This window comes from Protopterus annectens, chromosome 7.part0, assembly GCF_019279795.1.
Source record: "Protopterus annectens isolate FY-2018-M chromosome 7.part0, PAN1.0, whole genome shotgun sequence".
NCBI lineage: Eukaryota > Metazoa > Chordata > Ceratodontiformes > Protopteridae > Protopterus > Protopterus annectens.
In genome coordinates this window covers 1,867,492,889-1,867,519,346 of record NC_056739.1, presented here as the reverse complement: position 1 = coordinate 1,867,519,346, position 26,458 = coordinate 1,867,492,889, and the positions used below count along the sequence as shown (strand labels likewise).

The 26,458-nt window shown below is 42.7% G+C and overlaps 1 protein-coding gene across 1 annotated transcript in view; it reads left to right on the top strand.

The window, feature by feature from the left end:
* Positions 1-893: 893 nt before the first annotated feature.
* LOC122806199 (adhesion G protein-coupled receptor E5-like) overlaps positions 894-26,458 on the top strand; it is a 236,086-nt gene continuing 210,521 nt past the window's right edge. The window contains exons 1-2 of the mRNA XM_044076428.1: positions 894-956; positions 1,131-1,298. Of these exons, the coding sequence (XP_043932363.1) occupies positions 894-956; positions 1,131-1,298 (231 nt within the window). The remainder of the gene's footprint in view (positions 957-1,130; positions 1,299-26,458) is intronic.

Here is a 26,458-nt window from a genome sequence, read left to right as displayed (position 1 = left end):
CCACTTATATAAGGCAGGAATGTCAGTGATGAGCTGAAACTACCCCCACTGCTATCAATGGCTTACACAGAAATTCTAAAAAGTACTCTGTAGGGAGACAACCACAACTTCAGTTGAGGTAATATTCAGTGACAAACACAAATACATAAATTAAATACAGTACTACATGCAAAAGAGTAAACAAAAGTGTACTTAAATTCACTTATACATCCAGCTGATTTTAGGTAGATGTCAGCCGGCCAAAGCTTTGATATAAAGCAGAAATAACTCAAAATGTACCACTTATATAAGGCAAGAATTTCAGTGATGAGCTGAAACTACCCCCACTGCTATGAATGGCTACACAGAAATTCGAAAAAGTACTCTGTAGAGAGACAGCCACAATGTCAGTTGAGTTAATATTCAGAGAAAACCACAAATAAATACATTAAATACAGTACTATATGCAAAAGAGCAGATAAAAGTGTACTTAAATTCACTTATACATCCAGCTGATTTCAGGTAGATTATAGTAATGTATTCCTGCTATGCAAGTATATGAAACAGTTCAATTTTGTAGTATTAAAATTTTTGTTTAGTTTTGAGCACCCTCTATCCCTTTAGACTTAGCAATCAAGGAAAGTGGTCTTTATTTTGCCTGAAAGAAAATGAATATTTTATTTGCTCATTTCTCCCATTATAGTTGTCTCAAATGGAAATTGTCAGGAGAATCCTTTATATTTGCACGCTGTAGACAGAGGCTATTTCAGCATTGTCATATGCATACCCCACCAACATGTAACATACATAATTAGTAAAGACCTACAGTTTATTAATATGTGTGAGAACTTGCTATCACTGCCTGATAGTATTGTTTACAAAAGGCCACAATGCTACAAGTTTGAACCAGACTAATGGAATATGATTATATCAAAGGTACTTCAATAGTACAGTTTAATTTGGAGTTGTATATTACAGTAATATTTTTCTGCATGATTTCAAAACAATAGTTTCCATACATCCTTCTGATATATCAAAATGACTAATTTATGCATTAGCTAAATCTGTTTTGTACTGCTGTATTCTCTTGTAAAATTCTTACTTCGTCGTTAAATAAAATGCATTTTAACACATTATTCTTGTGCATCTAGATGAAGGGTGATAACCAGAAAATGAGGTGTGCTTTTCTGAATAATAAAGCAGCACAAGCATTTTGGTCTTATGTGGGCTGTAAAACAGATTATGAAGGAAGCAATGTAACCTGTCGGTGTAATCATCTGAGCAGCTTTGCTGTATTAATGGCTCTCTATGAAATTGAGGTAGGTAATGTCATTTAGACTGGTACAAAAATGTAATTTTGTTAGAGCTTAATATTATGGTATTGCATTCACATATGGTAAACAGGTACAATGATAGCTATGGGTCATTCTGCTGAGTCTCACAATGAGGAAAATGTTATACATAAATTGGATATCTTCAGTTGTCTGCAGATCTATACTGATTTGTATTTTAATGCAAGCCTTCTCAAATGACTTTCTGAATCAATGTCTTAAGTGAGTCCAAAAAGTCTCCATTTCTTAGGCATTATGATGTGAAAGGATAACAGATGAGAGGTACATGTTCATAAAATGACAATTCTATTATTGCTGCCACTCACTTCCTGAGACTTGAATTCACTCCTAACCTACTGAGGCAATTTTGTTTAGATTATGTTTCCCCCATGTCAATGAAGGCTCTCTGAGAACAGCAGTCACTTTAGCTATCCTAAAGATGTGCTGCTTAAAATGAATGACTTCTAAAATTAACAAGTTTGAGGACAATAATGGAGAGTGTTTCTTCCCCATTCTCCCCTGTATAGGACCTTTTGACTCAATGAAACTACAGTAGAGAGTCTATTATCTGAACATCGATTATCCAAAACATTAATTATCCAAACACAGCTTTCCAAAGTTTTCGGTAGGAAACAAATCATAGAGTGTGAAGATGTAAACATTATACGTATTCACCTGCGCTAGGTTTTTGAGCTTGTACTACAATAATATGCTGTACTGTTTTGTACTTAAAGTAAATTTGTTTTATTTTTCTTGTTTAATGTTCATCAAAAACATTTTAGAAGTTTTCTATCTGGTGCAATTATATATTTGATTATCCAAACAGTTTGATTATCCGAACTACCCTAGGTCTCATTTAGTTCAGATAATTGACTCTCTACTGTAACCTATTTAGCAAACAAAAACAGATAAATAAATAAATAGCTTATAAGAACAGCCTCTGGGAACTGGGTTAGGTTTACAACTTATAACTGACAGTGCAGCACTACAGTGGGATCCTAAATGCACACCAATGATGTTGACAGACATCTGTTAGGAAAAGTACAGTTGTGTAAAAATCTTGTCATAATGGTAGATGTCCTTGCCTTCACTGCTGCAGTATACTAACACATAAACTAACATATGGTATTCCCTGTCATGGAAGCCCAATGTCCATCGCCCGGCCAGTCTACAAAAGACTCCTTTTGCTTTAAAGGTATGCCGAACATCACCCAGAACCTCCTTGTGTAATGTAGGGCACAAAGGTGACATTCAGGCCTACCAAAAACAGAACTGATTGCCCCAGGAGGAATACCTGTCCAAGACACCCAAGAGATAGCCTGTACATCTAGGAAGGCAAATAAATAGGGGGATGAACTGAGGGAGCAAATATTGCAGCAGTGAAGGCAAGGACATCACGGTTATGGTAAGATTTCACACAACTGTACTATGCCTTTACATTCACTGCTGCAGTATTCTAACATATGGGATAGTGTCAAAGCTCAAACAGAAACTTAGGAGGGGAAGGAGCAGAAGAGTCCCCTAAAAAACATGAAGAACTGAGCTAGCAAAACAAGCCCTAGCTCTAGAGATACCATCCAACTTGTAGTGCTTGGCAGAGTTATGCACAGAAGTCCAGGTAGCTGCTTCAAGAATAGAATTAGCATCTAATCCTTTGAAAAAAGCACCAGAAGAAACCTCATCTCAAGTAGAATGAGCCTCAATTGAAGAAGGAAGGCTCTAGTCATGAAAAGTGTAACAAAAGAAAATAGCCTTAGAAATCCAAGAAGAAATAGTTTGCTTGGATACAGCAAGTTCCAAAGATCTAGGATGAAAAGAAACAAACAACTGATCACATTTTCTAATAGCATTAGTCAAATCTAAATAAACCTTAAGTTGCTTATGCATGTCCAAAGTATGCAACACCCTCTCCTTGTCAGTTTGTGGAGAGGGGAAAAAGTAGGCAGATTAACAGAGTGATTAAGTGATAGCTCATTAACCACCTTTGGCATAAAAGAAGGGTTAGTGCACAAGGCACTCTGTCCTCATGAAAAATCAAATAGGAGGACAAGCCATAAGGGGCTGAAACTCAGACACTCATCTGGCAGAAGTAAGAGCTAACAAAAGAACAGTCATCCAGGAACAATGTTGCAAGGAAGCTGAAGTAACAGGCTCAAAAGGAGCCTGAGTCAACTTCTCCAAAACAAAATTAAGATACCAGGGGGGATGAATAGGTTTTCTGGGAAGTCTAATATTAAAGATTCCTTTAAGAAATTGTTTCACATCAAATCTAGTAGCTAAAGGAAGAGAAAAGGGCAGACAAGCAGATCTAGCTGATAGGTGGGCCTTAATATAAGACTAGGCAAAACTAGCATTGAGCGACTCACACAAATAAGAGAGAACCAAAAGAACATCCACAGTAAGTGAGTACAGGTTATGAGAGAGACATCAGAAAGAAAACATCTTCCATTTGAATAAGTAGGATTTCTTAGTAGTAGGTTTCCTGACCTCCTGCAGGACTTGCAGCACATCCTCAGAAAAAAGGTGTCTATGAGGAATCAAAATCCTATCACCCACAGTGTCAGTTGAAACGTGGACAGGTGGCCATCCTTTGTCTTGTGTGATTAGATCCACCCAGTGAGGTAACTTGTGATGAGTGTCCCTGGCTAGATGCAAAAGAAAAGGGAACCAATGCCGTTGTGAACACAAGGGAGGAACCAGCAAGATTTTGGTAGCACCCTGTTGAATTTTGAACAGGACTTTCAGAATGAGAGGAAGGGGAGGGAATGCATAAAGAAATATCTCCATCCAAGAAAATAAAAGGGCGTCCACCTTCCATTCCAGAGGACCCAAGACTCTGGCACAAAAAAGAGAAAAATTGTCTGTTAGGTGGGAGGCAAAAAATATGCACTTGAGGAGTATCCCACTGTTGGATAATATCCAGAAACACATCCCTATGAAGCATCCATTTGTGGAATTGAGTTAAGGACCTGCTCAGAGTGTCTGCCACAGTGTTCTGACTGGAAGGGATATAAACTGCCTGAAGAGTCACTAGACATTTGACAGCAAGATCTCATACCAGAAGTGCCAACTGATAAAGAAGATAAGATCGCATTCCTCCCTGTTTGCTGATGTATCACATCACTGTGGTATTGTCTGTGAAAACCTTGAGAGACCCTGGAAAAAAAAAGAGACTGAAAGGCTTGAAGAGCCAGCAGAAGAGCTCTCATCTCTTTGACAATAATGCACTCCTTCTGCTGACAAAGCGACCACACCCCATGTACCTTTAGGGAGCCAAATGTTGCCCCCCATCTCATGTCTGAAGTATCTGTGAACAATTCTTGAGAGGGAAGAGGAGGATGAAAAGGGATCCCTGGATTCACAGACAACTGCTGAATCCACCAGTGAAGTTTCTGTTTGAGACAAGGCAGAAGAGGAATTATAAAGTCAAAAGGATGTGCATGTTGAAGCCACACTGACTTCAAAAAACACTGGTGCTTTCTCATGTACAGTTTGACCAGAGAGAGCATTGGAATGTTGGATGCCATGAAACCCAGAGCTCTCAGAAACTCCCTGTTAGCAAAGGAAGTCAGAGGAAGAAGAGTGTGAAAGAGAGAAAGAAATAAGAGTTAACGTCTTTTGAAGAGGCAGGGATGCAAGCATTGGCACCATCTGAATCCTGCAATGCAGAAAATCATGATTCTAAGAAGGAGTCAGAGAAGACTTTTTTGAAATTTTTAGTGAACCGCAGGGTCTGAAGAAGGGAAATGGCAAAATTAAGATTTTGCAAAAGGGTCTCTAGAGAGGACGCATGAATCAACATGTCATCCAAATAAAGAAATACTTGGATCCCTTGAAGCCTGCAAAAAGCAATCACAGGAGCAAGGCATTTGGTAAACACCCTTGGGGCAGTAGAAAGGCCAACGGGCAAAGATGACAACTGAAAATGCCAGGAAGTAACAGAGAAATGCAAAAACTTCCTGAAAAGAGGATGGATTGGAAAATGGAGATAAGCATCCTAAGATACAAAGACACCATATAGTTCTGAGGGAGTTAGAGAGGAAACAGAAACTGAAGGGATTACATCCAAAAGAAAGGCACTTTTAGAAAAGTGTTGAGATGAGAGAAGTCTAGAATATGTCTCCAAGTGCCTTCTTTTCTGGGCACTAGAAACAGCCTGGAGTAGAACTCTTTCCCCCTTTGGGAAACAGGCACCTATTGAATAGTACATTGAGTCAAGTGATTTTGAAGAAACTCTGGTAAAAAGGGAAGTTGTTCCTGAGGAGGCTGAGGAATGTCCATAAAAGGAATATGAGATTTCCACACCATGAAGTACCCCTGACAAATAATCAACATAACCCAAAAATCCTGAGTGATCTGAAGCCAAACAGGAAGAAAAAGAGAAAAGCAAAGAGAGAAAAAGGAATGTGACTTGAAAAAAGAGATGCACAGTCATACAGTGCCTGGTCTGTCCAGAAAGGAAGGCTTTGGAGTCTCTGAAAACTGAGTAACCTTAGCAGGAGGAGCCCGTTTGCCACTCTTCTTACCATTAGTACAAGGGCAGGGTTGCCTGGAAACAAAGGCAGGCTTAGCCAGGTAGTTTCTCTGAAATTTAGGCACATGAGAAACAAAAACATGTTTAAACTACTGTAAGGCCTTAAACTTATCCTGAAGGACTAACAAACCAACAGCAGCTTCCCCAAACAGAAGTTTAGAATCCAGAGAAGGATCCATCAACTTAGCTTTAATATCATCAGGTAGAGGTTGAAGCCTAAGCCAAGAATACCTCCTCATAACTGAACCAAAAGCAACAGCCCTAGGAGAGGCATCTGCCACATCATAGCTATGTTTAATAGAGTGATGAATGACTTGAGAGGAAGTCCCTAGCAAGGAAATAACAGAAGTTTTGCCCTCAGAGTCTTGAAAGTCAGAAATAAGTTGCTGGGCCTGAGAAAGAAGAGCCAACACATACCTAGACATGTGTGTCTGATAATTAACGGCCATAAAACTAGGTTAGAAGAAGTGTAAACATTTTTACCCAGCCTTTCCATAGTTCTCCTATGCTTGTCAGAAGGCAATAACTTTGGTGAAGGAAGCAGATGAGTTGGCTCATCAGAGGCTACAGACAGTACAGAAGGGTCAGTAGCAGGACATTTATATAAAAAATAACAATCCTCAGGCACCCTGTAAAACATATCAGGCTTCTTGGGATCAAATGGGAAAGAATCAGGTGCATGAGAGGCTTTGGAAAAAGTATCCAGAAAAACAGCCAAAACAGGAGGAACAGTCATAGGTTTAGGAGATTCCAACTGCAGCAACTCATAGTACCTCCTATGAATATCAGAGACCTGAGCACAATCCAACTTAAAAAAAAAAAATTCCATCACCCTAGACAGTGTGTCTCCAAAGGAAATTTCCTTAAAAGCAACATCAGGACTAAATGATTCCTCCACCTCTGACCCATAGTCCAAAGGAGAAGGAATTTGATTAGAATAAGTCTGGGATTCATCAGCAGCGTCTGACTCATCCTCAGAAGAATCCTGTTCTCTAGGCCTTTTAACAAGAGTAGAGAACCAAGGAGGAGCAGGAACTGAAACCCCTTGAGGAGGCTTTAAGGACATTAAGGCAGTAAATAACCCCTGAGTAAAAGCCTGCCTCTCACTTTGTGGATCCCTAGGAGCAGAAGAAACATGTTTATTTTTTTTTCTTTTTTAAGGGAACATTCCCTCCAAAAAGGTGAGAAGGCTCAGACCCAGGATGACAGTCAAGAACAGAGGTAGAAACGTCTTCCCCAAATAAAAGCTGAGGAACTCCACTAGGCCTCTTGGATAAAATCAACTATGGTTCCCCTGAACATCCAAGATGGACACCTGCAAAGCTTCTTTGGACACGTTGCCAGCTGGCTCCTCACCTGCCTCCAACATGGTTGTAACAGAGAAATCCAGCAACACAGCTAGGCAAGTTTCCAAGCTTGTAACAACCTCAGGAGAAACACCTGGCAGAGGCTAGACAGCAGAAGATTTTGGTCATACCTTTTTCACCTCCTTCTTCCCTAACTGCTGACCCTTGGGGAAGGAGAGTCTATCCCTTGTATCTTTAGTGAGAAGCTTAAGACACTGGTTCTCAAGATACAAGGAAAGGGAAGAAAGTCTAATGTGATGTTTTTTCAGAACAAATGCCTGGCAAATAGAACAAGATGTATGGTCATAAGAATCTCCTAGGCAAAAAAGACACATCATGGTGGTCTGTATTGGGAATATATCTCCCACATACACATTTACCCTTCCTGGATGACATGAACTCCAAGGAACACAAAAAACAAGGAACAAAATCCCCAGTGGGGCACTTATCTGCAAAGATTAGCAAACAGGTGTAGGTAGTCGCTAGAGAACAAAAATGCAATCAACTGGCAGAAAACAGATGCAGATAAACAGATTGTGAAAAGATACATTCAGACTGGCAGCAAAGAAGTTCTATTTTTGGTAAGCTCAATGTCACCTTTATGCCCTGTATTACACAAGGAACATTTGGGTGACGTTTGGCATACCTTTAAAGCAATAGGACTCTTTGGTAGACTGGCTGGATGTCAGGCTTTCATGACAGGGAATCCCATATGTTAGAATACTCCAGCAGTGAATGTAAGAACATAATATATTACTTGTTAGAAGGAACTAAAAATAGTTCACCTGGAAGCTGTTAATATGCTCTTAAGAATACATATCTAGTTATGCTACCTCCTTTACCCATGAGGAAGTTAAGGTGAGCACAATCCCTCATCACATGGCCTTTTCCCAAATGCAAAGCCTAGTTACTACAATAGTAGCTGCTTTCTACATTTTTACATTAATTTGTCTCAAAACTGACCATGAATCCAGATCCACCCACTGCTAGATAAGTATTCCACTAAGCTGTTTTGCACTTTGTCTTGAAATGTACAAGTGCTGCTGTTATATTTGTGCATTAGTTACAGAGTGTTCACACTTTTATCTACTTTAAAGTACTATTGTTTTTGCCACTGTAGTCAGCTGTTGAGTTCTGCACTTCTGATTGCTTCTGTTTCCTGTTGGGATCAGCTTGGTTATTTATTGCACTTCAGTTGTCTTTTTAGTGGATTGATATTCCAGAAGTTATTTCTACTGTCTAGCGGAAGTAGAGATTAATCTGATCTCTTCTGTGCTGAGAATCGGTGAGGAAATCTTAAGAGTGTGCTTGTTGTGATGGGCCAGTGGGCTATTTTGCATGTATGCTGTCTCTCTCTCTGTCTCTCTCTGCTTGTATAAAGTAATTGCACTTGCCCAGTGCTGCTCATCATGCAGCTGCTGTCAGCAGTACCCTGTATAAACACAAGTTCTTACAATCTCAGTTTCTCTATAAAGCTCCCCCTAACAGTTCTGAGTATGTAGTTGCTTGAGGAGCACCAGGTTTGCTCTGAGAGAATTGCTCTGCAGGATTAAATTCAATTATACTTCTTACTCAAATAGTGCCCAACAAACTAGTTGTAAACTCCTCTATTACTCCCTTACAGTGACTACACAGAAGGGCATAGAACCAATAATGTTTTTGTCATTGACTGTAGCCTTACTCAAGTATCACTTTAGCTAACATGTGTAGCCTGCTGTACAAATACCTGAATCCATTGATCTGCAATTTCCTACTGTTTCTGTAGCCAGATTGGTTGAAATGGGCATCCTGAGACAACGTAGAAATTGTCTTATGCTTTCTGACAATCACCTAATTCTCAGACAATCTGATACTGTATGTGAGAGATATAGTTATACACCATCACTGGTGGCAAGGCTCTTACATCACTACAAATACCAAGCAGATTGTCAGAGACACAACCCCATATACATACACTACAGGTCAAACATGTTTTCCCACATGTGCTGTGGCACTTAAACATTATCTACCCAAATCTCAAAGGCTCCCCAGATGCAGTAATTACAATATATATCCTCAGCAATATCAAAAACAAACTACCAAAGCAACACCCACTACAGCACATTCAGCCTCAGCTCATATTGTTTTACCTTCTAAGCCCATAAGGCAGAGTAACACTCAGTCCAATACTTTGGTCATAGGAGACTGCATTGTGAGGCACATCGATATCTCACTCACCAGGCTAAGCAAGAAGAGGGTCACTGGCAGCTGGCTATCATGGTCCAGGATCCAGCAGATCGTGCATGCACGTACGTGGTTGAACCACAAGTACCAGTATGACTCAGTCATAGTCCATGTGGGTGTAAATGACCTGAGACATACCTCCCTGGACTATATGAAGAGAGAGATGTGGAGCTCTCAGACTATGTGTCCCAGGCCAGTATGAGCCTAGCATTAAGCAGCATTCTATCATCTCCAAGGATACCACTAAAATGAAAATAGAAGATAATTGACTTTAATAATTGGCTTAGTATTTGGTGTCAGTCAAAGGGTGTACAATATTTGTCATCCTGGTTGACAGACCACACACTTCACCAGGAATGGTCTGCACCTGTCCCTTCCAGGCTTTTGAATTTTGACTAAAACTTTGTTCATCCCCATAGTGTCTTTTTCAGGCATTGCCATCCTGATAAACCATCCAATGTAGCTAAATCAACCCAGAATAATCTGAAGGTGCTAATGTTCAATGCCAGGAGTCTAAACAAAAAACCTCCACTCCATGAAAGCTCTTCTCATCCTGGAGAATGTATGTCTGTGTAGTTACTGAGACATAGTTAAAAGCTGTATAGAGCATCTGGAAGTGCAGGGCTGTAATGACTTCCACACATTAAGACCAGCTACTGCATAAGTAGGGAGAAAAAGTAAAGGTGTCTCAATTTACATCACAAACACACCTCAAGGCTGGTCAAGCAGTATGATGCACTTGAGCTTCTCCATGTGCAACTTAGCATGAGCAAAGTCCCATACCATATCCTTGTGAAATATAGGTCCACCTCTATGACCCAGGAAACCCACACCACTTTCTTAAATGAACTACACTCTGTATCCATTCAGCCTAACACCATGCCCATTAGCAATTCATCTACCCCACTATAAACTGAGAATCACACACAACCCCAAACATGCAGGCCCAAAAATTCCTGGACATTGTCAACATAAATGCCAGCTAGATTTTTACACCCCTTCACCAAGTCCTTACCAACATTTGGGAATGTTACAATCTGTAAATTTCTCATTGGTCATGTCAGACCATAAAGCTGTCACATTAAAAATAAAAATAAAACCTGTGATACCAGGTAAACCTGGAACTTTTAGGAATTAATCATCCTACTAAGATGGCACCCTGGCAAATGTCAAGTCCTCCCCTGCCCAACCTGGGAAACACGTTTGTATATGTGGTGCTGTTAACAAAAAAACATTTACAATCATGTATACAGCTGCATTGAGGTAGCTGTACCTACCTGAAATAATCATAGGGCAAATTCAGAAAAACAAGCCACCCTGGTGGAATCCCATCATCTATAGGTTATATAACAAAAGAAGAAAATTAATGCCAGAAACAGGGTGTGCAATATCCAGCAAGGTATGAATTCCCTTATTAAACAATGTAAGCACCTAAGGGGACTAACTGAGTCTACCAAAGCCAAATTTGTGATAAATGTAGCCTCCCAGGCCATGGACACTCACAAAGCTGTTCTAAACTAATTGTAAATGGAGCCATCTATATGAGCTGTAGAATTTAGCAAATCTACCAGCCAATAAATTAGCTACAATTCTGCTCTGTTTTGTCCTTTAGGGACTTCTCAAGAAATGCCATCATCCATAGCTCCCTCAGCTGTGAATAGAGAATATGTCCTCAATGGAATCTCCAAAGGCCAACAACACTGCATCAATGTTCCCTAATAATATCCCAGGATGCCTCCTTAATAGCATGAAACATGACCTATCTATTGCACTATAACCACTATTTAACAGTAGCCTCCAAACAAGCTTTGTGCTAAATGAATGGGCACTGCAGCTGTTATCCCACTGTACAAAGGTGGGCCACCCATGGACCCAAGAAACTACAGACCCATAAGCCTGACTAGTCTCATATTTATTTATTTATTATTTTATTTAGCATTGTTTACTGGGAAAGTGTGATTGGGAATGATCCAATTTTCAGCGAAGGCCTGGGGAGAATCACTCCAGATGGATGTCTTTGTAATGTCATATGTAAAGCCACTGAAACAGTTATCATGGATTTGATAAATAATGACACAGGAAACCATAAGACTTTGGATTCAATACAATGTGATTGCAAGGCATGCCTACTCAGCCCTGTGCACTTTTTCAAGAAGCTTGTGAAAGCAATGGACAAGGGCAAAACTGTGCATACTGCCTTCATCAACCTGGCCAAAGCATGTGACAGAATGCCACACTCAGGCATTGTAGACAAGCTCACAAAATTAGGTATAAACCCTATGTCTCCCACTGAATAGCCAGCTGTCTCACAGACAGAACCCAAGAAGTCAGGATAGAGGAAGCTACTTCCTCAAAAAGACCAGCCACTAGTGCAGTCTCTTGGGGCTCGGTACTGGGGCTGTTCCTTTTTGGCATCTACTTCAGTGAAGTCAAGACTAATGTTAAAGGTCTCTGACTGGTCAAGTTCACAGGTGATTGCAAACCAGGTACAGTCATAGAGTCCCCCAAAGACACAAATGTCCTCCAAGAAAGCTTGACACAGAATAATAACTGGTACCAGAGCCACAGTTAAAACTCAATTCCAAGAAACTTATAATAATGGGGGGAATTTAATAAAGCCTACACAGAAATTTTTTCCATGTAGGCATCGTGGCACGCTGCTTACATGAAAGTAAGCAATTTGCGATCCAGTAAACAGAGCTGGATGGCACTCACGCACCAACACAGAAGTATCTGTGGCATGCAAATCACCTCATAAGCAGGTGATTTTCATGCAAATGAGGGAGGTAAAGTGATCCAGAAAGCAGATAGGCAGCCTTGTAGAGCCTGTGCTGGTGTCTGTAATGTACACAGAACAATTCTGTGAACAGGATTTTAAACAGTCATCAGGGGCTGTAAATGTTAGATGGACAGGAATAGCATAGCAGACATAGATATGAGCAATACTATCCACCGTGTGTCCAAAACCATATGGGAAATAATGTAAATTAATTTTATTTTTTTAATGATATGGGTATATTTGCAAGGTGCTCTGCAGTGTGCAAGCATGCTCTTATAAAAAAATAAATAAATAAAATAAAAAAAGTGTAAAAAACAAATTTATTACGATGTGACAGTCATGTATTATAGGGTCCTGCATGGAGTATCTACAATGGTGGAATGGTGCTTTTGCTAAGGAGTTAGGGCCTGGAACCGTGTAGTTTCCAGGTTGTGTACATGGCTATCTATGCAAATGAGCTGGGTTTATTGAATAACACAAATGGGTATTCGTATCCACAGGTCCCATCCGTATAGGCACAGAACCATTTTGGTGTCCAGAGAAGAGGTAGCTGACATCGGGGGGGGGGGGTGTGAGGACTTGTGAGCTCATTGGAGCTCAGTGGTGCCTGTTTGCATGGTGTGCCACTGAGCTGAGCAGGTGGGTGTGCATAATGCCTGCTAAGCTTTGTTTACCTTTGGGGCATGTGATTCATCATGTTTGAGCATGTTTGCATGGTGCTCCACCATGCGGAGTGTGACCTTTCATGGAGATGTGTGCAATGTTGCTGAGCATTGTTTACCTTCGTGGCACATGTTTGCATGGTGCACCACAGTGCTGAGTGATGAAGGCTGTACAAAAAAAAATTGGCAGTGGTATATTAATTACTGATAATCCCTGTTTCACTTAAACTAGGGCCATTAACAGTCCTTAATGATGTACTTGGCAGGTGGAATGTATCACAGGAAGCAAATCACACATGTTGCATTTACAGCAGAGCACTACAAAGATTGCATACACCCTAAAATCTGATTTCATCCCCATACTCTGCACCAGTGGAGTACAAACTTGGGATTATTAACTGAAGGAATGCTAGGGGTTGCTGCAGGTCTGCTGCATGTGTATGTGCTGGATGCTGAGGTCAGTCCTGCTGCTGCTCCTGCTCCTTCTGACAATAGTCCTAGACTGAGAAGAAGAAGAGTGTTCAGGTCCAGGGCAACCTTCCAGGAGCTACATGAGCTGGAGATTGTAGAGTGCTACAGGGTGGACAGGGACATACTACAAGAATTTACTGTGCTCTGCCACCTCCAACTCAGACCTAGAGCCAACAAAGGGGAACCCATCCCAGTGGAAACAAAGGTATGTGTAGCTCTTAGGGTAATAGCTACAGGTACTTTCCAAAGACCAACTGGGGACATGATGGGGGTCTCGCAGGCATCAGCATCCAGGGTGCTCCACCAGATCCTGGATGCCATCCTACCACATGCCAGTGAGTAAATTTATTTTCCCCATACCCCTGTGGAGAGGGCCAGCAGTATGCAACACTTCTACCATGTAGTACACTACCCTGAGGTACTGGTTGCCATATATTGCATTCATGTACACATCAAGGCACCACCCAGAGAGGAGGGTAGAATCTATGTCAATGGCAAGGGGAATCACTCCATCAATTGCCAGGTTGTGTGCAATGCTCAGGGCATTATCATGAATGTGTGTGCTGTCAGACCTGGCAGTTATTACAACTCTCTAATCTGGCATGCACCACAGCTGTACCAGATGTTTGCTAGGGTGGACATCTTGCATGGCCATTTACTGGGGGATGCTGGCTACGCACTGGAAATGTGGATGATGACACCCATCAGGAATGCACATACACCCACCGAAGAATGCCATAATGAGGTACACGCACAAACTAGGAACATCATAGAGTGTGTGTTTGGGCTGCTGAAGTCATGGCTTTAGTGCCTCAATATATCTGATAGAGTCCTGCAGTATTCTTCAGCCACATTTGCACAGATGTTCACAATATGTGCCATGCTACACAATGTGATCCTGCGGGAACAGCTGCAGCAGAATCAGCAAAGGGAGGGGATACACAGCCACCCACCAGTGCCTAAGTCACCAGAACCACACCCACAGGGGGACTCAGAGGAGTAATCCCCTGAGAAGATCCCTTTAGGCAGACATAGGCATGCCCAGTATGCCCTGGCTTTGACCATGAGATAACACCTAGCACATGCACTAACAACCTAGGGCCCTAGGGACTGACATCTTACTCCGACCCACATACATATAGTAAAAAGGATGCCAGTCAGCCCACACAACCTGTACCTAATCATGTATTGGCTGTGTACTGCATGCATCAGACAGAGTCAGCCCTGAACTATAGATCTATCAACTGCTGCATTCGCAAGGTAAGCCACTCACCTATACACCACTTATAAGGGGTACTAGAATATGATAGCACATGGATGGACCTGCTGCATGTTTTCAAAGGAATATAGTGGGCTACTGGGCTACTTGGAGAGATCTAACAGCCACTTGGGACAACAGGTACTCTGTCTAATCATATGTGCTCCATAATATTCATTAGGTGACATGGCTGGAAAATCCACTACATTATTCAAGGGAGATAGCAAACAGTGGGGTCACATGACAGTTGCATAACTGCCTATGCCAGCAGAGCATGGGCTGATCATCCCTCACCCCCAATGCATCAGTGTTTCCATGTGATTGCTGTATCAGCTGAAATATCAGCAGACCAGCCAATTCCAGGGCTGTGACATAGAACCTGGCCATACGTTGTATGTTTCACGTAACGCAGAGGTGACAATGTATGCCTGCATGTTGTTGATTGTGTGAGGAATGACACCTCTTTGTCTGGTGGCTGGTTTGGCTCACTGGGCTAGGGATGGTAGCATGGGTGATGGTGTTGGTTTGAATCTGGCAGCATCCACATCTTTTGCATGTGAAGTACTATTATGGTGGTATTCCCACAGACTCTCATACCGCTCAATCTGTTACTGCAAGAAAGCTGGACAAAGTCAGATAGAATGAGGGGACAAATGGCCAAAACTACAGACAGACATTACAGATGCTATGAGTAACCTAGAAGGTGACTAGTATAACAGCAGGTTGCAACAGAACAGAATAGCTGCAGGATGTAAAGGCCATCACTTAAATGTGTCAGTACTTAGTACAATTCATTGATCGTATTACACAACATTTTACCAGAACAGCACAAATGTATGAGGAACAGACCAGGCATATGGGGTGAAATGCAGGGCATTCTGCAAAAACAGTCACATATTAAGTACAGCACACAGCCAGGGAATGCTGTGGAAAATATCAGGGAAGAGCTGTACTGTGAAAACAGGTGCAGCAGCCAATGTCTGCAGTACACAAAGTCCCAGATGGAGTACAAGTAGCTCTGGCCTGGAATCAGCATGTATGTGTTGACAGTCTCACTGGGCATGCTCCTACACTTACTAACTTGAGCACAAGTCTGTTGCCTCTTCATTATAAAGACCTGCTATGTGGAAATGTGTCTGTACATACAGACAGCTAAGTATACACATCTGTCTGTCCCTATCTCCCTCTCACATGATTAATGGTCTGTCAGTATGTACCCCAAATAGTTATATAAATTAAAATGATACATAGACTCTCCACATATATCTACATAACACATATACATAATGTACACACACAGCAACATTTAAAGAGACATCTCTGGTTATACACATTTATATATATATATATATATATATATATATGTGTGTGTGTGTGTGTGTGTGTGTGTGTGATGTAAGAATGTTCCCACATATCGTCAGAATGCTGAGGTTATCTGCACTCACATGCCACAACAGTTGTCCAAAAGAACCAGACCAAGGCCTCAACAGTACATAATCCACTCACCCACAGACCCCTGTACCTGCATAATGTCACCATGCAGGCAGACACAGGTGAGCAGATGGTGTAATGTACAATGGTTTCAATGGATGCCTTTGACAGGCTATATTGTCCCTGGCCACATGTTTGCCTATCTAACTACAACCGGCCACATATGGCCATAATGGTGGTAACTCTACACACATAGCAGGGATATTAACAGGTATCCCAGTCCTACGACACGAGATACAATAACAAGACCATGCAATATCACTCTGCAGGCCACACATGCTGTCTATCTAAAACAAAGCTACTTTGTGTACTGCACAAGTACTGTGCCTACAATCACATATGCAACAGATGTAACCTGTGGCATGTGCGATAAGTACTGTGAGCTATAGTGTATAATAGTAGAGAGGTAGGGGTTCTAATCTCACATCAGCCAACTGTGTGTGTGTGTGTGTGTGTGTGTGTGTGTGTGTGTGTGTTTATAAATATATCCCCTTGCAGCTCTACAGACATGCCTATATGGGCTATCTCCATGCAATGGTTATGCATTTTATGGGCCTGTGACTAGCTGCTAGCCTGTAAATTGCCCTCCTCTACAAGGCCTGCTGATGTCATCCCCCATAAAAGCACTGGTTGTCAGTCTAACATCAGATAAACTCTGTGGCACATGCGATAATTACTGTGAGCTATAGTATGTATCAGCAGATAGGTAAGGGTTCTAATCTCACATAACCTAACTTTGTGTGTGCGACCCTGTGTGCATAAATATATCCCCTTGCAGCACTACGGACATGCACATATGGGCTGTCTCCATGCAATGGTTATGCATTTTATGGGCCTAGCTACTGGCCCTAAAGTCCCCTCATCCACATAATCATAACTGATGTCTGCCACCTGTCTGACCCAGACACAGGATATTTGTAGATATGTCAATTCCATCACCACACCTTCTAGATTCTTAAGTTCAGAAAACCCAGGTGACATGTATGAAGGGTAACAGACCTTATCACAAAGTATGAATGGATGATTACGCTGACTGCCCCCATTGTCCCTGATACACTGTTCTGCACACATGCACCTAGGGAGCCATGCACGTATACTGGCATACATTGCTGATGTCATATTTCTGCTGTGCTGCCATGCCATTCCCCACCGCTGTATTGCCACCATGTGCCCAAAGTTTATCCCCTCAGAATCCTGGAATAGAAACATACACAGGTCCATGACACACCTGTCATTCTGTAATACTACTGCCAGTCCAACATCATGCAACAAAGATACACAAAGTTTGATGTGTAGTCATGACACATGCCAGCATACAGTACCTGTTGTGGCCCACAACAAGTGCTATGGCAAAGTAATACTGCACTACACAAGTACATGTCAAGTAATATAGTCACGCTGTGCATCAGACACATAGTTGCATTTCCCAGCATCAATGGCATGGAAGGCAGGGATATGGCACAGGTATCATCAGATGCACAGGGTGTGGTGTGGGGGTGCCAGAGGCATAGGCTGTGCAAAACAGTTGACAGCATGTGTATGAGTTATGTAGAGGTGGGGGTTAGATGGGCCATGGAAAGGTGCTGTGTATGTCTGTTGATGACCTGCATGTGGCAGTGGTTGACTGTGTGCATGTACACATTCAAGCCTAGTGCTAGCCCTGTACATGTTTATGTTAGACAGCTGTGGACCACGCATGGTAGTGTGGACAGTTCACCATCTTTGGTCACAAACACAGGAACTAGCTTTGGCAGGAGTAGCACTGACACCCACATGCCCAAGGTCAGATGTGGTGCTAGTAGCTGACAGTAACTGCTGTCTGCTGAGAATATGTCCCCCATGGGACTGCCCAGAACCATGTGTCCATGGCCTAGCACACTTCACTCTGTAGCACTGGAGGTACTGTCACTACGGGAGTGTGACTATGCATGGCCACAAGGGACTCTCAGCAGATGGTGCTGCTGATCTATGTCCACATGTCCAATGCACATCTCCAACCAGATGTTCCAGCACAGACAATGTGCAGTCCTGACAGCCACTGTCGCAGCCCATCTATCCACTGCATCAGTGATTAGATCCAGAGTGTCTCTAGTGCGGTAGAGGCAGTCATGGATGTCAGACTGTGCTGTAGCCATAACCCTAAGCATCCGTCTGGCGTTGCATTCAGAATGGGCCTGTACCTTCATAATGGCCCAAAGTTGCACAAACTGACCCGTATGACACCTGCAAGAGATAGTAGATAGGTGGCAGTCCTCCTATGAGCGCCCCTGTCAATCCACCTGTGTGAGACCTCGCCAGCTCTCTGGCTATGGCCAGTGTCTACACTCACTGATGCCATAGTTGTCACATTGTCCTATTCACTGTCACCACCCTCTAACTGTCCAATATCTGTGGCCTCTGGGGACTGGGTATGTGTAGGCATACTGACTATATGTGGTGACAATGGGTGCAGAAGAAGGATGTCAACCTCTGGGACAGATTCAGCCCCCAACAACCCCACCTGTGCTTCACTATGGTCACCATTATCATCAGAGTCTGATCAGACACAGACATCAGGTTTTAAGGGGGGCAGACTCCAACCCCCCATTCACCTGTGAGAGGCAAGACAAAAGCAGTACATTACTACCTGCACTATTATGTATGGTAATCCACACAGACTCATACAGATGAGGATCCACAATTGCATTACCAGTCCCACATCTTCTCATCTCCACTCCCATGCACAACAGAAAACCTCACAGCAACATACACAGACAATTCAACCCCTTTATAACATGCACTTCAGTTACATACAGTTAAAGTTGCCAGTACAATACACCTGTAAGATATACAATATGACAGTATATGTGTTAGAACTACACAGAAAACCCAGTTCACCTATCTTGAGAATGATGTGCCAGTACTAGTATCATTGCCTCAGGTATGTATCTTCCCTTTTTGTGTTTGAACAAGCATCTTGGAGTAATTGCCTCATGTATACCAGGCTGTGTAGTCACTCATAACTATCAGTGCAAAGGTGTTAATGTTCATTCAAATACACACCCGTGATTACCTAGTCTATGAACTGTAGTTAACTGTGCCAGAATGGAACATACAGATATTCTACTCTGGCAAAACATAACAGTTGTACATAGGGCAATATGGCAGCCCTTAACTTTTATAGGGTATATATAATCCATAAAACAACAGTATCACACTTACCAGGTACACGACCATGGACTTGGGCCTCACCTGAAGGACCTATGAAAAGGTGAGAGAGAGGCATTGTTAGCACTAACAAATGTTGCAGGACTACAAGGTAATATATGCATATATCCACATGTGCAGTAGCTGCTGTGATAATGGCTATAATGCTGACATTCTGAGTGTGTGTGCACAACTGACCATAAATCTTAACCCTCCATTGCAGTATTATGTCATTCTCCATATTTGAGAAGGGGGGTGTCTTCTGTGGTACATGTTTCCTGAAGGACAACAAAAGGGGAACACATTATAGGACCAGGTACGTGGATGTTCACTATGTACAGATCCAGCATGCCCATAATGGCCTGCACTATCCACTGCTCCTTCACACATCATACTCCACAGTCTAGTAACACACTACACATGTGGATACCACCAAGACAGTAGAAATACTGGGGTATGTCCCTGTGTGCCGTGACAGATTCTGCTGTATGTTCCTACACCCAGCCCTACAGTCTACTGTGGTGTGGCCCTACAGGCAACCTCCCACTAATATGTCATATGGCCACTGCCAGACAAATAGCAGTGTGCTATTACAACAACTATATGGGGACAGTCCAGCAACAGCACTGTGCCAAAATAACAGAAATCAATGCAAACCTGCTCTAGTATATATTCGCTATAGGCACCGTGCCTGTTAACTATACAGATGTTTGCAGACTGTCAAGATGTTTGCCTCCTAGTTGCGGTCATTTTCACACAAACGTGGATTTCTGACAAATGGTTGGCCAATCATTGATGGTTGATGTCAGAAAATAAAGACAGACATCTGAGTTTCACAAGTCATACCCTACAGAACACAGTTATGCTACAGTAATATATGTTATTATATTCACGTCCTTACGTTCTACAAGCAATATTTAAACACTGTCACTTAGTTTGGACCTTTGTCCCCCCATTAATTATGGCTTTGTCCTGATGTCTTGCTGTAAGAGGTTGACAGGTATGTTAGTCATAGCTCTCAACCAAATAGGGACAAATATCAACAGAAGCAAGGACTTAGCCAGAGTACATCAAGGACACTTTTAAAATGTTAGAAACAATTTATGTGAAAAGTGACAGAATGAGAGGAGGTGAATTACAGTACATCATTTGACATTACAGGAGTGTACACCCTAACTTATTGTCACTGTATATTGCATGTAATCCACTAGGTTTCCTACAACAGCTGACCATTGTAGGATGGAGTGACAGGGGCAGAGCAAAAATGTGATTGAAATCAGGGACAGTTGAGAGGCATGCCTGAAGGTGTAGGACAGCAGAGTATCAATGACATGTCATTACCATACATCTAAGACAGGTTTACTGCTGTAATCCTTTTTCCCAATACCTCCATCCTCCCATCTGTAATTCTGTTATATGGAGGAATATATTATGTACCTGGTGGAGTGCGGTACTCCTTTGTTGAACTTTGCTTCTGGTAATCGTTTGGAAATACACTCACTGTGTGAGTTAAGTCTCATACACACCTGTTCCCCATAACCAGCTGTTTGCATTTTAAGGTGCTGCTCATTAGCAGGTAATTGCCCCTGCACCAATCTGTGGCTCAGAATTGTTAATTGCAGCCTAAATAGCTGTATTACACTATCATTAGCCAATGACATGCCACCACAGTGCAATGTATAAGGCCATCATGAAGACCTTGCCCCCTTTCTTAGTTGTTAAGATGGACATTACTGAGATGTGGAGACTACATCATTGCAGATGGTAGGTACCATAACTGTCAACTGTAGAGATTTATGAAGCATGTCCACAGTTTTGGCTCATGTGTGTGGTCAGTGTCCCATGACATTGTAGTCATCTGACAGTTCACTGTCAGACATTGCGGGATGAGGTCAATATGGAAAGAAACACCTTTGAGTGTCAGACTTCATACCCATCAGAATATGCATGCTAATGCAATAGCAGTTATTCTATCAATGTACTATCTTTGTAGGAGCAAACTGTTAAACATGTGCCTGTCTCTGGGCCTTTGCCCCCATTAACTATGGCTGTGCCCGGATCCCTTGTTATAGGGGGTTGGGAGGTATGGTAGGTCTGTAGCAGCTACCTTTACATACAGCTGTGTATGCTACAGGCTGCAGCTACTGCTGCAGCCTAGCACACATAGGGGGAAGTGTGAACACTTTGGAGGAGAGCAAGCTGTGCATGTAACTATGGCAGCTGTGCAGCCCTGTTATTAGGACAGAGCCAGGGTAAGGATACCCTTTACAGTCCAATTGAGGCATGTGATTAAGGTACATCTGTTATGCAACAGTGCCAATAACAGAGTAGTAGGCGACATATAGTTAGGCTATACAGATATGTACAGTGTGTCTATACCTGCACACCTTTTATTTACAAAACTGGATAGCAGTTCATTAATCAGTAGTAACCTATGCAGATTAAGAGTGCATGACTCAGTCATTACTTGCTGTCTTCACAATAATGTAATTGAACTGCAACACAAAACTGGACTGTGTATGGCAAAATGTACTGCATACACGGCATTTAACAGACTGAGCTACTAAGTCAGTGCTACAGCAGGTGTATTTGCTAGGTATATATGCAGACATATAGGCTGTGACATACATTGTATCCCTCAGTATGTGCATGAAGTTCAATGGCTGTATTTCTGCACAATGGTCCCAGCTGAGCATATGTACTTTTCCATTGATGCCTTAGCAGGTGTGTTTAAACATGTTTCTGATAAAAGGGCACATTTACCTGCTATCACAGGCCTCACTTACATCCCATATTATGGCTTTGACTGTTTACTGGTGTATTATTGCACCAGAGTCCAAGATACATTCCCATTTTTCCCATTATTTTTATTTCATTTTGCGTGGCAAGGCGCAGAGCTTAGGTGAGACATGCCTAATGACTGTAAGTGACAATCAGTGTTTTGCTGAAAACACCTGTTTTAATTAAGATCTTTGTGGCATAGCGGGTTAATGCAGTGTGCTGTAGGCATGAGTGGCTCATGTCCAAAAAATGGCAGAGGTATTTATTTTGTAGATGTGTCTGACAATGTAATAAAAACATTTAAGCATTAAAGCACCATTTAAGTTTGGCTGAGTAAAGTGGCATGGTGCACTGTGCCACTCCGCACAAATCTGCTTAAAAAATATAAAGAAAAGAAAAAGAGTGTGATAAGAAAGTGGTGAAATGGGGGAAAGCAGGAGGAAAAGCATAGTGAAAGGCAGATAGGGATGTGCATGAAGGGTGTAGGAAAGACCCATAACTATCCATTTCTTCTACAGCAATAGCTGTGCACTTTGACAGATTTTGTAGATGAATTGGACTGTCAAACTCTGTAGAGAGAGGTGAGGACAACATAGATACATTGTCAAGCCAATTGGACCATATTATTGGTGTCCAGTGAATACATGTGAGAAATAGAAAGTTATGTATGGGGTGATATTTTGTTAGGAAATGTGCCCATTTTTTTTTAAGGTGAGAGTGGAATGTTGAGGAAGGGACATAGGTATGTGTGGAGAGATAAGTTGAGTAGGAGAGGATGCATTAGCAGATAGACAAGACAGACAAGACAGCAGACAGGGGAAATGTGTGACATATGAGGTGGGTGAATACCTTGGATGGGGAGGGAGTTGTGGAATCCTAGTCACACATGCCTTCAGACTGCAGCAACATGACTCATGTCCCCCATCTATGGGACTTTTGGCACTGCTGCTTCATTGCTGTGAGGGTGGCTGTGCTGTAGGCTGGGTGCCAGAATGAATCTGCCCCACTAGGTTTGCCAGCGTGTTCTCAATCTGGTGCAGGTGGCATTCATAGCTACTATGAACACTACTGCACACCATGACTGCAGTTGAGCCTGGGTGACAACGGCCCCTCTGACATCACTCCCAGGGGGAATCCGGACCTCATCCCCTGAGGTGGTCCCACCCGATGCTGCTGGTGGTGCAGGGGGAACAGAGGGGGCACCACCAATATTGGCCCTATATGTACTAGGAACCAGTGCCACAGCCAGTTGAGGCAAGGTGGGCGGATCAGATGGAACTGGCCTACCTCGACGTGATGTGGTAATGGATGTATAGCAATAAATATAGGTTAGTTGTGAACAAATCATTAGGTTCATAGGTTCATACTAGGCTATCTGCCCTAGGGCATTTATAAGCCTAGCCAGAGAGTGTTTGGCTTTCACCACCCATTTTAAATTAATTTTGCTATGCCCTTTTTTGAGGTTAGTATACTGTGCCTCTGTCTAACAGTGACACAGAAGTGATACCTGGGGTAAACCTATGATCTCCCATCCACTCATCAAGATTCCTCTTGAAGAGAGTCAATGAGGGACTCTGGCTAACCTGGACTGGGATTTTATTCCAGAGTGAAGGGAGCCTCTGGGTTATGAATCTGTCCCTCCAGCATGTTCTATTTATTTCAGTGCTGAGGTTCAAGTCTCTAGAGTGCGTAGCTCGATGGGATTTGGATTTTCTGATTTCCGGGTTGGACATGGCTTTATACGTCAGGCACAGATCGCCTCTGAGCAGGTGGTATGCCACTGAGTAGAGCTGGAATTTCTTTAACTGGGCAGCATATGGCATCTGTTTGAGCCCTTTGATCCTCTTGGTGAGGTACTTTTGGGGTCTTTCCAGTTGCTGCAGGTGTCTGGTAAGGTACATCCCAAAAGGGGCATTGTACTCAATTATTGGCCTGATGAGAGATGAGTAAAGAGGCATGATGACCTCCCCTGATCTAGATGTGAATCCCTTCATGATTAGGTGGGCTATATAAAATGTTTTTCTAACCACTTTGGCCACGTGGTTGTCAAATGAGAGATTGCTATCATCTTGGGTCCCCAGGTCCCTAATTACTTCTTCTGTACTTAATGGATTACCACTTATGTGGTAATTTGTTGACACTTTGTTTTTGCCAAAGGGGATGACTATACACTTTTTGGCATTTAGCTTGAGGCCATGGCTCTGGCACCAGTTGTCTGTTTCTATGAGGCCCTTTTGGAGAATGCTTGTGATGGCTGGAGAGTCGGTTATAGCACCCAGTTTGCAGTCATCTGCGAACTTGGTCAGCCACAGTCTTTCCGTGTTGGCCTGTACCTCCGAGAAATATATACCGAACAAGAGAGGTCCCAGGACTGAGCCTTGTGGGATGCCACTTGTAACTGGTTTGGAGTCTGACATGGCTCCAGCAATTCTAACCATTTGGGTTCTGTCCTTGAGCCAGTTTGCAACCCATCTAGTGACATAGGGGTTTATATTTAAGCTGGTGAGCTTATCTATAATGCCCAAGTGGGGTATTGTATCGAAGGCTTTTGCGAGGTCCAGGTAGGCTGTGTGGACCACCTTCCCCTCATCAATGGCATTGGTGACTGTTTCAAAGAAATCAATCAGGTTTAAGAGGCAGGATCTGCCCTTAACAAAGCCAAACTGGGTAGGATCCAGTGTCTGTAGGTCCCCAATATCTTTATTTATGAGGTCCATGATGATCCTTTCCATAGCTTTGCAGACCAAGCTAGTCAGGCTTATGGGGCGATAGTTTCCAGGATCTGTTGAGGCATCACCTTTGTGGAGAGGGACCACTGTTGCTGTACGCCACTCTTTGGATACATATCCTGTAGTAAGGCTGAGATTGAACAGTAGTTTTATGTTTGGGTTTAGCTCTTCTTGGAGTTCATGTAGGACACAGCCCGGGACACCGTCTTGTCCCATTGATGCTGTGTTTTTTGCTTTGGAGAGGGTGGCTCTTACCTGAGCATCTGAGATGTCAGGAGGGCAGCACTCTGCTGGGATAGATATTTGCCCTTTTAGTGGGGGGGGGTTCGCGCTGAACCTGTCAGCTAGGATGTTGGCAATGTCTGTGGGTTCGGCATATTTTTTGTCATTTTGGACTAATTCTGAGCATATCTGGGAATTCCCACCCAGGTTCCTAACATAACTAAAGAAAGCCTTGTGATTATCCTTAGTGTCTTGTGCAATTTTTCTCTCAAAGCTGGTGTTAGACGATTTTATGAGTGCCCGTAGTTTTTTGCTAATACTGATCAGAGATGCCTTCCCTTTTTGGGATTTTGCTCTATCATGTAGTAGCTTCCTCCTTCTATTGTATAGTTTGTTTATGGCTGGGGTCCAGCAGACAGGACGTCTGCCTTTGGAGGATTGGGTCTTGGTTTTATTTGGGATTACATGATCCATGCATTCCTGAAGGTGTTCATAGAATGCATTTATAAAGGATTCTGCGGTCTGGGCTGTATTTACCACAGGCCAGGGGGCTTTGAAGGATTCCACCTCAGTTTTGAGGAGTGTGAAATTTGCTTTAGAGAAATTTTTCACTGTGGTTTTCTGGGCAGGTGGTGGGGTCGGGATGTGAATATCCAGTGAGATTAGTTTATGGTCTGATCTTACCAATGAGGGATACACTTCTGGTCTGGAGCATAGAGTCCCCATGTTGGTGATGATTAGGTCCAGTATGTTTTCCCCTCTAGTGGGAGTGGTAACAAGTTGTTCCATAGCATTTGAGTTTATATATTCTAGGAACCTTTGGGCTGGGTGTTGGAGCTAGAGTAATGCTCCCAGTCTATGTTTGGGTAGTTGAAGTCGCCCAATATAATGGTGTTTGGAGTGACCTTTATATTTTCCAGTGTTCTCAGGGAGGCCGAGTGGGGTTCCTGGGTTTAGGAGGGTGGTCTGTAACAGGCTATAAACTGGAAGGCAGATTTACCCACTGTTAGTTGCACATGGATAGTCTCTGATGCTTCGTGCTGTGCCACCAACCTGGAGGTGTGGGTATCTTTGACAAATATTGATACTCCCCCTCCTTTTCTGGTTCGGTCCAAGTTTTGGGGCCAAAAAGCATGGTATGAGGTATAACCTGGTAGTGCTGGGGTGCTCTCAGGAGCCTTGAACCAGGTTTCTGTTACTGCACAGATATCGATGGTCTCCATGCTAAGGAAAGTTTTGAGTGCATGCATCTTGAGGTTTAGACTTCTGGCGTTGAGTAGCATTACGCTTAGTTTCTTATCACTTGTGATACCTACAGAGGTGCGTTTGTCTTTTGAGCCTTGCCTAAAAAAGGCACTATGGGGGTAGCAAGAGCCTTTGCCAATATCCGAAAGTCCAGGGGTGACAGGTGCAAGCCATCCCTAGCGAAGCATCCTGGCTTGTCGAGCATGTCATCTCAGGCTGAC